The 17,272-nt window shown below is 35.8% G+C and overlaps 1 protein-coding gene across 1 annotated transcript in view; it reads right to left on the bottom strand.

The window, feature by feature from the left end:
- LOC116179534 (RYamide receptor-like) overlaps positions 1-14,403 on the bottom strand; it is a 69,956-nt gene extending 55,553 nt beyond the window's left edge. Inside the window, exon 1 of the mRNA XM_031499329.1 lies at positions 14,345-14,403. Coding sequence (XP_031355189.1) covers positions 14,345-14,403 — 59 coding nt within the window. The remainder of the gene's footprint in view (positions 1-14,344) is intronic.
- Between the last annotated feature and the right edge of the window lie 2,869 nt (positions 14,404-17,272).

Genomic DNA, 17,272 nt, shown 5'->3' with positions numbered 1-17,272 from the left:
AAATACGCTTATACCACAGGACTACGCAGTGCGCCCTACTGCCTCTGAATTAAAATATACACTTTATACCCTATTAGTATTTTGTTCTGCAGCGGCTAAATTTACGTAGAAGCCACACATTAATAAACGACCTTGATGAAATGGGAAGGTATTCAAAGATCTCGATGAAGAGACAACCTCCCACATCAAAACAATCCACAGCTAGCCGTGGTATTCATTATTTCATTGCAAAAATTAATAATTGTTACAGTGACATTTTTACCAGTGCCGTAGAGAACAAAATTTATATTCTACAAGACGGGGTTTCAAACCCCTAACTAAGTCGTTACACAGCAAATTATGTTATAGAGGGAATGTATTTTTTAGAGTTTGTTTCTTAAATGTTATGTAGCTGCATATAAAATTGTTTATTTTTGACCAAGTAGAGACAATCATTTTAAAGCACCAATCCGATATCTGGTAAATTATTGGTACGGCTCGAGTAGAGAATATAATTAGGAAAAGTTTTAGTCAAAAAATTAATGGTAGATCATTTTTAGACCGAAGTAAAAGCCGCCATTCTTTGACTCAATAAAATAAACAATTTTCAAAAGTGTTTTGTAGGACCCACAACTGACACATTTGGGTGCCGATTAGAATTAATCAGCCCATTCTAACGAAATTACGAATTATCTTCAATGCACAGTGCACAAGCTTTCAGGCGTTCCAAAACGTGTTTGCTGATCTGAATTAGTCCTTGGTTAAATTAAAATAATGAAATGTTTATACAAGGTGTCTCAAATGTAATGTCCAACGCTGTATATTACCAATAGCAGTGGTACAAGGTGAGTCGCAACGATTGCGCGGAGTAACTTAATGCCTTGAAGATAAGATTTTTCGATAGAGTGCTTTTGTATTATGATATGGTTGAATATTCTCCCCATTTTAAAAATATTTTGAATTATACGGGGTGCGCCCACAAAGTAGGGCGCCCAAATGGTACATTTTTTAAATTTTTTTATTATATGGTTAATATCCGAAAAGCTAGTAGTTTTAAAGATAATTCGATTTTTAAGAAAAATTGGGCATTTGCAAGCGTCAGTATATTGTCAAAATTATTACTTAAATTTTGATTCCAGGTTTTATATCTTATCATCATTTAGCTCCTCCAAAAACCTTCAACTTTTGATAATAATGTCCTATACCTATCTCTGATAGTTTTCGAAATATCTTGGTTTTCCTGGGTTTTATATTCTAATCTTAAATAAGTTATATGTAATTTACATAATAGTGAAGTGGACATGCAATAAAAGGCAATTTTTATCTATCTCGTCCAAATCGAAAATCATATCGATTAATTTATTTTTCCAACCGTTTATTTTAAGTCCAAAAACTGGAGAATAAGTAAAAACAATTGACTCCAAAGCAAATTTAATTTAACTCCTAATGTCATCCAGTCAGTGATATTAGTTTAATTTTTTTTTCATATTCACCTCGTTATTATGTAAATTAGAACTTATTTGAGATTAAAATATAACTATCAGAGATATGTATAGGACATTATTATCAAAAGTTGACGGTTTTTGGAGGAGCTAAAAGATGACAGAAAAATATACAGGGTGTCCCATTTAAAAAAAAAAGTGAGATTTGTTAATAAGAAGTTTTGTAACTTTGGATCTAGAAAAAAAACACCCTGAAGCCATTTTTTTAAATGTTTTATAGTAGATGTATTTATTTGACTTTTACTTATAGTCTATGGGCCAACTGGCTAAATTTAAGGAAATGGTATAATTTGGGGGTACCAATTTTCCTTTTTACCACGGTTAGACACATATATTAGGAAGTAAAAAAACCATGATTGCCATCTCAATGTGGTAGCTAATAGAAATGGCGGCCAATCCAAGATGGCGGATGTTGAGTTTTATAAAATCAACTATATCTCTAGAGCTATTGGTCCGATTTCATCATTTTCTTAAATGAATAAGCTTTTGTGTGTGCTACAATATTGTCATAACTACCTTTTTCGATAAAATCAACAATTAGTAACTAATGCATGAAGTAAACGAGTTGAATTTTTTTAACTCTTAACATTTAATGAAAACTAAATCAACCCCTTCGTTACTTTCAAAAGTTTCATATACACTAAAACCTGCTACTTCTTCCTCTTCTTCAATGACGTTTTCACAAGTTGGCAGTTTGCATGCGCTTGTGCACTTTAAGTTATTAGCATTACATAATGGTAGTTGCCAAGAGCCAGCTTGGTAATTCTACGTGAGGCGATCTGGAAGCCAAACTTAGGGTTATCTTTCATATTTTTGCTGTTTCCGGAATAGCATCTCTTTGATTTTGACGTACAATTTTCCAATGTATTTTTTGTTTTCACATAATGTATGTCCAATTATCTGGCACAATATACACCTTCCCATCAATATTAACAAACTCTTCGCTGACGTTATGGTTAAAAGCCGTATTTGATCGTATTTATTGCAAGACAGTCAGTCTTGTCAGTTGTAAAGTTCTTGTTTAAAGTTAAGCGGAAACGTGTTTCACGTTTTTGCTGTGTTTATCGAGCAGGCGTTGCTTATCTGAAGCATTTCTTTAAGGTTTTCCCAGTACTCGTTAAAGGGAGTTTTTTCACCATTAAAGAGCCTTCACAGTGTACAACAGGTTATCCGATGTATCTGCTAGTTTAGTAAGACGGTGACAATTCTTGTAATGCAACGTTGTATAACACTGCCTAAGATTGCCTGTATTTTGAAGAGTGCAATTCACTAAAAGGCGAAATCTCTCCACATATGATACATATATTTTTGCATATTTTCACCATCTTCTTGATGTTTGGAAGCACTTATTTTATTTTAATTTTAATTCAATTTGTTGATCAGCTAAAGCTGTGAATACTTATATGCAAAATGAATATCGTTTATTTTTGGTTGTACTTCTTCTGAGATTTTGTGTATTTTCGGTTTGCAACATTTGCGATTAAACAGAATTTATTTTTGCATATTTTAGGATGTATTTAAATTTTTGTTAGAGATAATCGATTTTAATTTGAATTTTTAGTACATTTTTGCGGATTTTTATAACGGACGCGATCATGAAACATACTGCAATAGCTGGAAGGAAGATTTATTGATTTAATTGATGTTTAATCTCATCATTTCCAAACTATTTTATCTTTCTCTTTCTCTACCGTGTTGATGGGTGATATTGTGGAAGGTTTGGAAATTGTTCCCAATAGTTTGTCGTTTTCTAATGCACCTATTATTTGCTGATGTAGAGAGAAGTTTCTCTGCTTAGTGCTTATAAATTAATTCTTAGCGACATAAGGCAATCATTTCGTGCAGAAAACATCTTATTGTTAGTGTTTATCGTAATTCCATTTTTATTAGAAATTATGCAACATATAATAATTTTGCATATGTGTGCATATACATCAAAATTGTTTGCATATTTTTCACTCTCACTCATTCTGCATATATATATACAGGGTGTTTTTTTGGGAGCTTTAGTTAAAAGTTTCTGGGAAAGTAAAATAGGTAGGTTTTTGAAAATGTGTACTTAGGAGTTACTCTGAAGGCCGAATCGATGTAAAATATTTTCAAAATGGCCGCACTTCCGGAAACACCGGAAGTAGATAGTAACTTCGTTATTTTAAATGGCAACCCCTATTTTTTATTGCATTTTTGGATTCTACGTGAAATTTCAGTTCTTTTGATACCCATATGTCATATCTGCCATTTATGGTTTTTAAGTTATTTTGACTAAGAAAAAAAAATGGCGGATGCAGATGGTACCTTGATAATTGATTACTTGAAAAAGGTTATAGTCATGGCAACCCATTTTTATCAGTGCATAGAGAATGAATAGGGCTTTCTTTTACTGTACTTAAAACAAAGTTAAGTTGCGTACAACCGCACCTATGGAGATCCAAATTTAAGAAACTTCAAAGTCTATAAACTCAGTTTTTTTAAATGGAATGACCATGTTCTTAATATTGCATGAGATAGAGAATCGAAATTGGCATATTTTGATATTACATGTTCCTATAGCTATCTTTAACAGTTTCTGATTTATTCCCATTTCATTGAATTGATCTCGGAATTGATGCCATTTTTTTTTCGCATTTTCTTTTTAGTAGTTGGCCATGATTTTATAACAATCGAATTTTAAACAAATCAAGGAATGGATTCTTTAATACCACTGATTCTAGTTATTCTAGTCTAAATAATTCATTAATAAATAACTCATTTAATAAGGATATAGGACAGAAAATTTTTGAAAAATCTAAACAGAGTCGTTCAACTGAATTTCTTAAACAACGTATAAGTCTGGAAATTAAGAGAGGTAATGCGATATCTGTTCTAGCAACAATTCCATACCAAAAATGTTTCAACAAAGTTTTTTATATTTTGCATTGAATTTATTTTGTTAATCTTGCATTTGCAAATCAATTCATTTTCTTAAATATTCTCTTGTAGAGCTTTGTATAACTTGTGCTTCAACGGTTTGTAGTGCATTAGGGGTACAAAATTTCAAAAATTCATACAATTTCGTTCTAGTTTTCGAATGAATGTACGGAAATCACGCGCCGCGATTCTGCCCATTTCACCATAAATAACAATTAAATTCCAAAATAGGTGAAACCACTGCGAGTCATTTTTCGATTTTTGAAAAACTTATGTTAACCTATAACAGTGGGTGATGGATTAGTGTCACTAGAGTTGTTAATTCAATTGTTATAGAATCATGGCCGACTACTAAAAAAGAAAATCCTAAAAAAATAGTGTCAATTCAATAAAATGGGAATAAGTCAGAAACTGTTAAAGATAGCTATAGGAACATGTATTGTCAAAATATGCCCATTTCGATTCTCTATCTCATGGAATAGTAAGAACATGGTCATTCCATTAAAAAAAACTGAGTTTTTAGTCTTTGAAGTTTCATAAATTTGGATATCCATAGGGGCGGTCGTACGCAACTTAACTTTTTTTTAAGTGCACTAAAAGAAAGACCTATTCATTCTCTATGCACTGATAAAAATAGGTTGCCATGACTACAACCGTTTGCAAGTAATCAATTATCAAGGTACCATCTGCATCCGCCATTTTTTTTTCTTAAAGTCAAAATAACTTAAAAACCATAAATGGTAGATATCGACATATGGGTATCAAAAGAAGTGAAATTTCACGTAGAATCCAAAAAAGCAATAAAAAATAGGGGTCGCCATTTAAAATAACGAAGTTACTATCTACTTCCGGTGTTTCCGGAAGTGCGGCCATTTTGAAAATATTTTACATCGATTCGGTCTTCAGAGTAGCTCCTAAGTACAAATTTTCAAAAACCTACCTATTTTACTTTCCCAGAAACTTTTAACTAAAGCTCCCAAAAAAACACCCTGTATATATATATATATATATGCGCATATTTTACCATTTATTGTTGATTAATACAGGATAGGTACAGGTAGTAAAGAAAATTCGGAAACAAATTTTTAAAAAAACATTTTTTTAAATTACTTACAGTTGATTTTATCGAAAAAGTACTTATAACAATATTTATAGCACATATAAAGAGCTTTCATGAAAAAAAAGAATAGTGAAATTGGATCAATAATTCCAGAGATATAGTTGATTTTATAAAACTCAACATCCGCCATCTTTGATTGACCGCCATTTCTATTAGCTACCGCTTTGAGATGGCAATCATGGTTTTTTGGCATCCTAGTAAACACGTATAACCACTGTAAAAAGGAAAATTGGTACCCCCAAATTATACCGTCATGTCGACTGGCCCATGGACTATTACCCCAGGATAAAAGATATAAAACCTGGAATCAAAATTCTAACGTTCATTAAGGCATGCAAAGGTTTTGTGAGGATTGAATCACATTTGGCAAAGTTGTCACTACAGCCAGGAGACGACAACGGGATTAATTTTATCGAAAATCCATCAAGTTGCTCCCAATTCTATCCAATAGCTGAGGTTGACTCACAGCGTGTGCAACGGCTGACGTTAGGAATTCTCAATTTTTCTGAAGCCCGTCGGAATAATTTTCTAATATTTTGTTATGCAAGTGCAATAAAATGTATTCCTTTTGATTACTTTTAACATTTATCTTACGTCATCTGAGATAGAGCTGATTCCTGAGTTACGGATTGTAAGTGCAGGATCAATTTTTACAAAGTATACTACATTTAGAATCCACTATTTTGTTATGAAGCACAAACGATATTTCTTTGTTATTGATATAACAATCAATGCCGTGAAACTTGTTCGAAGAAAATTAAGCCCATACTCGCAGATATCCGCATCGAGGAAACTTGAAATGCATAAGTACCAACAAAAGCGAACAATGAACTGATATTAACACGACTTTCTAGGATGAAAAAATTACTAAACCGTAAAGAGGATTCTGAGGATGTATAAAAACAAATTAATTAAGTCCTAAAAGTATAAAAAATGTAGAACCGTGAAACTTTTATGAGCGTTTAAAGCTCATTTATGAAAAGCAAAGGTCTAATAGAGTGCTTACATAAAGCTTGATTTGCTGGACCAGGCTTTGGAAACTGTTATGGACCGGATAAAAAACGTTCCTTTCACTAGATCCTTTACATTAGATAAACTTCTCAAATTTAAAACATTGCGAAAGCACGTGAAACAGGACGACTAGTCTTTTCCTCATTTCAGTGCCAAATATGAATATAGTCACTATGCTAATTTTGAAATTTGCGCCGAAAAGTTCAGATTAGGAAAGTGTCCACAATTTGTAATTCCACCCAATTTTAGTTTACCTTTCTACCCTATTGGAGATGCGCATTTGAATTAATTTTTGTGGAGCATGTGGTTCAAAAAGCTGAAAAGGGATAGGTAGGTAGGTACTTTCTCATTTCATTTTACGTCTACCCATTATTATCATTTTTTATGTGTGCAGTTTCCGAGATATCTTCATACTAACTCTTCAAATTAGACACATTTACGCGCGCATATCCTACATTCATAAGACTATTCCAATTTGTATTGTATAAATAAAATACTCAAAATTTCTCATTATTTCAGAGTATAACTTAAGGGTTAAATTATACTGTTGAGTGAAGGATTATGATTATATACCTTACAATCCCATTAGTACCTACAGCATTCGTTCCAATTTGTTTCAAAATCTGTCTTTTCAGTGCGAGACAAATGACATTCATGCACAAGGTCCACAAAAAAATCGTCCAGTTACTTTAGAATATTCTATCGGTCACCCTTCGTAAACTATTACGGTACTCAGACCTCTAGAGTTAGCAACGTTAACTTTAAGCATCAAGAACTCAATGTTTTACGTTTTCACGCTAAAATCCAATTTACTTTACGTAATAGCATAACACTACCCCATTTCCCAACTCAAACCTCAATTAAATCTATAATGATCACTGCTGGTGTCGCAGACGTCCTTTAATTAGATTATATCTTAATGATTTATGAATGAATAAGGAAAAATATTTTTTAAGTTATGCATCCATTAATTGCCCAGCAAATGACCAAGCATTTCTTATAGAATAAAGCGTTGGAAATAAATGTGCGGTCATTCCATAACCAACCAAAGAAAAGAAAGATGCTATAAAAATGGTATAAAAATTTCACGTTCTGTTTATTGCCAAAAAAGCGTTAAACCTTCGAATCCAGGCATCATTCAAAAGCCGCAGGGAGATTCTGGCACATCTCATTCACTTTTGAATGACCCTTGGCGCGTTATTAAAATTTACGCCTCCGAATACGTGTGGCGAACAGAGATTATGGTAGCTGGCAATTAAAACGTATAGAATGTATCTGAAGGGATGATAGGAATTTGTTGATTGTTCAACAAAGAGCCTTAAACCCTTGTGGCGCGCGTAAATTTTGAAACATACAATTGTATAAACCTGATGCTTGAATGATTTGTTCACAACAGTGGTTACTAAAACCTTTGAATACCCAGTATAATTAATTTATTGCTATTTGTAGGTTAAACGTAGGTATATAATTGGAAACGTTTTTTCCCTTTCCTACAATCCTATTGAATACGTAGAATGTTACACCTTTCATAACATCTATAATTTTGATAGAGTTCCAATATATGTTATAAGAAATTTAGAGAGGTTTTCCTTATAAAATTAATATTTGATTTGCATATCTATTGTTTTTTTCCCTTGCCATACAATTATGTTTAACAACCGATTTTTAAAAATTGTTAGTGTCAGACCATACCAACTAAAACTCAACGAAGTGATGAAGTACAGTAACTCAGACTGGTTCTTATTCTCAGTCAATTAATATATCTCAAATCAAACCGCATATTAAAATTCTTCAGCACGCAAAAGTAAAATTGGTTAAAACTGACCCAACAAAGAAAAACGACATGCTTTTAGATTCGCGTGAATTTCTTACTTTATGAATATAGGGCGCGATCTACATGTGCAAATCATGATGAAAACGTCATTCATTGTTATATAACTCAGACTTCGTTATAAAGTAATTGCTTCTGTCTACTGTCAATAAATTTCAATCGATAAGTAATTTTGATTATCAGTACTAAGCGCCAGCAGTACACAAACCTGACAGATTTAAATCCTTGCAGGATTTCGAAAGTTAAATATGCAACACAAAATACACCATAGTTTCTTCTGGATTAGGATTCATTTGGTTCCATGATGGATCTCCTTTTCTCCACCTTTTCTAAATCAGTAATTCACCTTTTGGAATATTTTGTATATACGAGCACAGATTTGGCCCCTTTCGGTGGAGTGCCCACCACTCTAAAAAAATCTGTTTGCATATGCGGCCATGTGCTCCTTCGTTGGAAATCTTACTCAATTTTTTACACAAACCTAACCTTACTTTGATTTCATTTCGCTTTGGTTCTATAAAAGTACAACGTTTTCAATTTTCGAGAATTCCGTGTTTTGTAGTTTAGATGAATTGTTTGATTGAATTTTTAGAACTTGAATAACGCAAATGTTAATGAGAATAATTGCAAATGAAGTGTGCACCTCCCACCCTAAGAAAAAATGTTAAGAGAGAAAAGTTGTAGAGAAGAAAATACCCTACCAAATAGGTATGCATTAAATTTTTTAGATGTTCAGTGGCGCAGAATTCCAAACTCTCCTTCTTTTTATCGCATTTTTTGTAAAAATATACCTTTTAATCTCACTTTGACCGGCTGACTGGCAGCAAATGCGGAACCGTACAAGAACACTTGTGGAAAGACAAGGAATGTACATTCACATACCGGGCCGTGTAATTAACAACTTTAATGACGTGGCTGCATGATTCTTTGACTGAAGTTTTAAATAATAAAGTCAATTAAACAGCATAGGAGACAAATGGAAGGTATGTAGGTAGAAAGGCAAAGAAAAGACGCTATTTAAGGGACAGTGTAGTGATAGGTCTGAACGAAACCAAAGACAAGACGTGGCCAGGCGATAACAAGGTCTAGAAAGTGGATTAAAAAGGGCAGTTGCATCTCATCCCGAACATGGTGCTTCTTTAATACGACCACCTCAATGCTTGTAACGTACAAAGAAAAATATGTCCAAAAACTACAATGCTAAAATCAGACTCAAATTCAATTAATTCAAACTTACCTATCTCATTAATAAATGGGTTTCGGATTGTTATATAAGTAAAACAAAGATAGTTAATTAAATTAAAACATATGGCATAACCTAACAAGAAACGTATTAAGAAATTCTATAACTTTACCTAAAGAGGATAGATACAAAGAGGATACATTCCCATTCGCGGAAAGACGTTTAGATAATTAATGTAATCAATTTTATCGTGATGACTCTGGAATTTTCCATTATATCAACATCTTTCGCAAAAATTAAAACTTGTCATTTCAACGGCAAAAGTAAAAGTGATATTTTTCTCAATACAAATGGGCGCGGTAAGCGGCAGTCAGCGAACAATAGCAACAAATCATAAGTAAGCATAACAAATTCCCGCTCAGTAAATTTCGTACAGCCGCTAACGGAACGCTGATTATTAGCGAAGCCGTTCAGCGGGTTTGCTGCGTGAAAAACGTAGTGCTGCTGTCCGATGACTTCCGGGTTAGTAATTTGTCTCAAAATTGCGGTGGAAACGAGATAAAAACCAAACCTAGTAGTTCATTTTGATGGTTTTTGCTAACGTATACGCATATGTTAGTTGTAAGTTATAACAAAGTTCATAGACGTGTTAATTATTCGCCCTCGTTTCGTAAATAAAATACTATTAGGTACCAGCAGGTATTTACCAGTTACCAAGCCAACAACCCTTCAATCTTCGTCTTTGTGTTTGATTAACCACAGGCTTAATTTTGAAACGCGTTGTTTTCAGTTGATATTATGTCGAAACATACTAAAAGCAGGAGCTGCGGTCGCAGCCCTTCTCCAGATTCTTTAGACTTCTTTGGAAGTTTTACAAAGAAAACAGAGAAAAAGACTAGAGAAAAAGGCGGTCGCTTTTTTCGCCGCAAGGTGCACCTGATAGATTAATAGTGTTATTTTGGTTAAAATGTTTAGCTCGGGGTCTTCATAATTGCAATACATTATGCCCTTGTCACGATTAATCATATGGGAAGAAACTGCTCAACTCACTTGAGGTTGGTGTGAAGAAAGAAACATTTACGATGTTATTTTGCTTCCTACATATCATCAAAAAAGTTTTTTTTAATAAAGCATCATGATAGGAACCCCAAGACGCGGGATTCGTCTCTTGAAACTGTTGCCTTTCAGAAAGTTTTGGAGAGATTCGTTGCCTCAGACGCAAGAAGTTCGTGTCAAGAAAAAGAGATCCAGAAGTGTTCAGGGTTACATCTTTTACACTACATCGGAGTGTTTTCTCCTTAAATACTTTCCTCCCCTTTACCTTAATGCTGAGGACTCATCAAAAAATTAATTAAGATTAGGCAGAAGGAGCGGTTGTAGCCCTTTACTGGGTATCTCACCAGAGGTATCATGTATTTTATTTCTACACAAGAACCTTTAATTTTCGAACCCTCTGACAGGTTACTTTCATTTAGCGGAATACCACATCAGATGGCAACATACCAGAATACCACAAACTCTTTCTCTGCCAGGACAAAGTATTCAAACTCTGACCTTAAATTATTGATAACATTGTTATTCTTAATGGCATGGTCGAAAATAGAATCCCTACACGATGAAATATTATGAAATAAAAAAGTAAAATTATTTGATTCTACAAGAAAGTGTGTTCGCCAAATAAAAGGAAAGTACCGCAGTCGAGATTCTACTTCATCTGCGCCGTTTACGAAATCGTTTCCTTTATTATAGTAAACTACAATAAATTTTTTCAAATACGAATCCGATCCACTTAATCAACCAAATGGTACATTGACTGCAATGTACTCAAAAAGTCCCCATTCCAATAGTAGAACATTCAGCGGTTTATCTCGACCTGCATTAACTCAACATCAAAGACTTGGCTTGAAAACTCCTCTTGATGTAAAAATCAGCGACGTTTCCAGCCACAAAGTGGTTTCAGCTGAATTAGTTCCCTAGAGAGACGTAATTTAGCTTTACAACATATTGAACAGTGATATAGTTTTCGGCAAACATTTCTATGCGCCCGTAAGGAATTTTTATATTATTGTTCCCTGAAATGGTATAGCCGTAGGAAAATTGATAAACGTTTAACGTCACCTGTACTCGCTCACATAGAATACAATTTTTGGACAATTAAGTGAACAAACTGAAAAAGAATTTTGTTTAAAAATAACATTAAATACTCGTTAAAGGAAAAACGAAGGTACATTTAAAAAACACGCTTTCAAACTCAATTTGTATCCCTTTGTTGAATTACTTTCTAACATGCAGTTTGCTAGCTTTAACTATTGTAATTGGTAGTGTCGTAAATCTCCATTCATTTTCCAGTTACTGCGAAATTGAAGTTCGTCCACATTGAAAGTACCTAGATTATAAACAAATAGAATTAAAAGTTGTGATGTGATTTTCAAACAGATAATTAAGCGAAGGCTTATACGTTTAACCTAGCGTTTAACTCATTTTAATGAGTTGTCATATAATTTTTAGTCAGCGTAACTAAGATTTAATAAAAACTTTTTGGACTACTTTATCGTTTAAACTGGAACATTTTATATACGAGACGCATTTCTACCCTTTTCATCAAGCGGTATAATTCAAGGAAACAAAAATGGAGCTTATTAAATCGGTTGCTAAATTAAAATCTCCAATAATTTTTTATCCCATTTACTCTTCATTTGAAATGTCACCAAATTTCTGGAGAAACAGTTTAGGCGCACAAATTCTGATATACGTTACCCGAATTTTATTTTTATAGCAGTTTATATAGCTGAATTATTTAAATCAATCTTTCTTAAACTTTTTTCCGCCTGCTGCTCGCTTATAGTAGCTTATACTTCATTATAGTCCCTCGCTTGGGTGTCAGATAGGATCTTTAGAAAACTTGGTATATCCTCAAAAATGTGTTCCTATTTAATTTAAAAGTGGGATTAAGTTTGAAAAAAGCACTAACGACATGGAAATAGCAAGTTGGGGATATAAATATGAAAAATGTTATTGTCTGCAGACGCCCGTACAAGCGTTTAGAGAATGATAAAAGTTGTCAGAGCTTATTTACAATGCCTTTAGAAAAATAATCACAATAGAGGATGCTGCCTTTGTATCAAAAATGGAAGAACAAAGTCAGGTTCATTTACCTATTCGTCTTGTTCTTTGTTATTAATTTAAAATTTAGAAGCATAAGTTCAACACAAATGTAGAGAAGCAGAATGGATAGAAATAAGCTTAGTTATTGTTTTATCCTATATCGATTTTACTAGATATACTTTGGAACTAAGAAAAAACCTTCACCGGAGACGCATCTATTTTGGAAAGACGTTCAATATCAAACAGACAATTTACGAGAGATGTAGGCAAAGTTTCAGTTCAGTTCGGAGAAAAGGATGAAGTCGTTTTGAAACCTTTCATAAGTTTGTATAATACAAATGACCCTCAGACACCACTTCTGAATAAGGCACCATAAAGTGACACGGCACATTCCTGTAATTATGAAAAACGTTAACTCCATAAACAATTTATTTTTCCTGCTATGGAAAATACTGCACAAGACATTTATAGACACCAACCCAGTGTGGTGTGATGAGAAGTAAAATCTGGAAGACAAAACTCATCGATAAGAAACTGGTGGGAGTAAACTCTCCATTAAAATTGTATGTAATGGTGGCGGAAACCAAAAGAATTGAATTAATCTGGGATCTGCCAAAAGAAGGATACCTGCATTTGGCCACACTGATAGAGACAATTAACCTTCCTGAAACTACAAAAAGGGTTTATTTTCCAAAGAATAAAGTAAAAAATTTGAAATTTATGGGGAAGGTTTTGTGAACTTTGTTCCGGATTATCATCTTACCCCATTTCGAGCATCCCGAGATAATGGACACCCAACAAGTTAGTTTTCCAATCTAAATGTTTAATCGATGTTCGCCAGCAAAACCAAAGTAGAGTTTATACAAAACGTGTTGGAAAATGAAGATAGCATTGGGTATGTAACTACCAAATTTCCATGGTTGCAAGTACATAAAAAATTAGAAAAAAAAAGTGAATGTGTAACGAGAAGATTCATAAGATATTACAAGCACAACAGAAGAAATAATTTCAATTTTACTCTCCACTACTTTCTTTTTGGAACGGATGAATGTGTACTTAAATGTTTAAAATGACTACAAATTGCAAATGCCCGGCGCAACCCGTTAATATCAATACTCAGCTTGTCAGAGAAAATCGATGAATTTTCTTCTTCCCGAATCCACGACAAGCGTGCCAGCAGTTAGGATTTGAAAAAGTAAGGGGTTGGTCTTCGACGACGTCATCAGAAGATACATAGAAGACAACATGCAAAGTAAATTCTGATGCCACAAGTTATTGAAGGTCAGCATCCTCTTCAATATTAATTAATAATAATTTAATTAATTTTATGTGTCATTAGAGCATCGCACCTTATTAAATTACTTATAAATTGTTTTTGATTGATGGTCACTGTAATTTTTGGCTAAAAACCCTTGCACCTTTGGTTCGGCGCGTTGAAGCAGAGTGTATTATTTAAATCCATGTTGGTCTCATTGCAAATTCCTAAAATATTGTTTCTGGTAGTTGACCGTTTTGTTGTGCAAATCTCGACATAGTGGAAGCAAGCTTAGGAGCCTGTCTCTTAATTTGGAATATACTTGAATTCATTAATACGTAAGTGCAGACATGTACTTAACCATAATGTTTTAGTTTTAGTCCAAGTTGTGAATTTCTCATTTTGGTCTTCATCAGTTTTAATTTCAAGTAGCGGAAATTACTAATCTAACCTTACATCCACGTCAACATTAGTCTTATTAAGACACCAGATATACCAGCCGGCGGCCATTTCGTTGTGGGCAGGGGGCAGGGTTAACTTTTAATTGGGTCAACCGGAATATGACTCTACAATTAAAATAATTTAGAAATTATTGAGTATTTCCTCTTCAAGGAGCATGATTCATTGCTAGTCACCTCTTCAAGAACATATTTTTCGGATTAATTTAATTGTATTGTATTATGAATCTCACCAGTATTTCGATCCTTGATCGAACTTTGTTTTGCTGTCATTCTAATTGGACATTTTAGTCTCCTTCAGAGTATTAATCTGCATGTATGTTATGTCAGTGGTGTATTGGTAAATTACGGTAAAGGTATACGCAAGCATACGTTTCATGGAGGGGGGGTGTAAAGGGTTTAAAAAATTTTCATTTTAGTAAATTTTTACAAAACAGGTTACTTTCATAACATTTCCCAAAGGAATTCGCGTGTAAACGTAGAAGGAATAATTTTTTTATCTAGTGTCATCTGCTGATCGATGTGGTAAGGACCACAAAGGTGTTATACTGACGACTGGAGTGCTAGAAACTGCCCGAGACCTCTTACAGTTTCGATAGGATTTTCAAAGGTGGATGCCCGCCAGAAGTTACCGACGAAGAATAAAACGCCATATTAGTCCAAGATTTTCAGCATTATACGTATTATACCACCGTATATTTGCGTACTTAGCAAATTGTCATTTCCGTATACGTAAAAGAAAATTGTCTTTTAAACGTATACGACGTATACCCGCGTATACCCTCCAATACAGCACTGTGTTATGTTCCGATTGTGGACTTTATATGTACAATTAGCTGTTCTGTTCTTGGCAAAACATTGGAATCAATTTCGTGAGAATAAAGAGGGTAGATTTCATTGCAAATTGTTGCTCATATTAGCAAATCGAATATTTTATCGATTCAAAGAATTCGCAGGAAAATTTTCTGATAATGGAACATCTTTTAACTCTGCTGAATTTTACAGATTGACTCAGAGGTATGATATTATTCTTCTAATCCCTTCGCCTCACAATGTCCAGAGAAGCAATATTCTGGTAGAACGCCCCATTTAGGCTCGTAAAAGATTGTGGTGGTAGCCCGCGGCAAGCGCGCGAAAAGCGAGAACGAGAGCCGCTCGAGAGTGCGCGAGAACCAGTCCCACCACTTACACGCGCACGCCCACGCTGCCCTTTATAAGGCGCAGCGCGAAGGAAGATTCTCATTCTACCCTGGCTCACCATAGTAAGGGAGAATCACGAAGACCCCGGCTTTCCATAGTAGGGGCAAGAAAGCCCTCGGCTACCCATAGTAGAGGCAACGAAGTCCTCGGCTACCCATAGTAGAGGCAACGAAGTCCTCGGCTACCCATAGTAGAGGCAACGAAGTCCCCGGCTGACTTATAGTAGGGGCACACTAATAGAATTACAGACGACACCCATGCCGCCAACGACGCCTAAACGTTTGAGGAAGGCACGCCGCAACGCCCGAAGAAAAGCACGGCAGCTATCTCCAGTACCACGACTTGTAAGCCCACTACCGCCGTCGCCGGTGAAACCGCACGCAACCAGCACCGCCACCACACCGCCTGCATGGAGATTACTGCTCATCACCGTTTCCATCCCGTACGCTCGAGTCGCCCTAAGTTCGCTGTCAACAAACGACCCACGACGAGCAGTTAAACGCCACCGACACATTTTGTAAATTGTACATTGTATAGATATAGTTTGTATATATGTTATGGTAAAGAACACGCAATAAACAACCCCAAAACCACCAAAAACTGGTGACCACCGACGCAAGTAATCAACAATGGCCAACGCAGAAGCCTTAGACGCCCCGGACCGCCCAGAGGTATACCGGGTACAGATGAAACTCCCACCCTTTTGGCCCACCGACCCAGAGATGTGGTTCGCCCAGGTGGAGAATCATTTCACAATAAGCGGAATCACCCAGGACGAGACAAAATATGGCTACGTCGCAAGTTCCCTGGAAGCGAAGTACGCCTGCGAGATACGCGACATCCTCACCCAACCACCCGCCACCGGAAAATACGAAAAACTGAAGTCCGAACTCATCAAAAGACTCAGCGCCACCCGAGACCAAAAAATGCGTCAGCTGCTAGAACGAGAGGACCTAGGGGACCGAAAACCTTCGCAATTCCTCCGGCATCTGCAAAGCCTCGCAGGAGCATCAGTACCCGACGATCTCCTGAAGTCAATCTGGACCAGTCGCCTCCCGTCGAATATACAGGCAATCCTGGCCTCGCAGCAGAAAGCTACCCTCAGCGAAGCAGCCGAACTCGCAGACGCCATTAACGCAACCAATCCACACGCAGTCCACGCCGTCCACCAAGACGATGCACTCCATGAAGCAGTTAAATCACTCACCGCCGAAATCGCCGAGCTCAAGGCACAAACACGAGGAAGGAGCAACTTTCGGAGAGAGCGGAACGATCGCCCACGCAGCCGCAGCCGAACTCCGAAAACCGAATTCGACACCTGTTGGTACCATTTCCGGTACGGCAAGGACGCAAAGAAGTGCCGACCACCCTGCAAGCAGAGCCCACAGGGAAACGACCAAGCCAGTCGCTAGAGGCGGTACGCGACTCCCACACAGGCCACCGCCGTTTGTACATAACCGACCAAAATTCAAAAACAGACTTTCTGATCGACACCGGCGCAGAAGTATGCATTTTTCCCGTACGCCTAACAAAAGAAAAACGCCAGCCCACCGATTATAGGCTCTACGCTGCGAACGGAACGACCATCAGCACCTACGGTACAACCAACCTCAACCTCAATCTGAAGCTGCGACGGAATTTCCCGTGGAGATTCATCGTAGCCGACACAGCCAAGCCCATCATAGGAGCCGATTTCCTATCACACTATGGACTTCTGGTCG

This window comes from Photinus pyralis, unplaced genomic scaffold (assembly GCF_008802855.1).
Source record: "Photinus pyralis isolate 1611_PpyrPB1 unplaced genomic scaffold, Ppyr1.3 Ppyr1.4_LG8, whole genome shotgun sequence".
Lineage (NCBI taxonomy): Eukaryota > Metazoa > Arthropoda > Insecta > Coleoptera > Lampyridae > Photinus > Photinus pyralis.
Note: the sequence above shows the minus strand (reverse complement) of the source record. Positions and strands in the feature narration are given on the sequence as shown.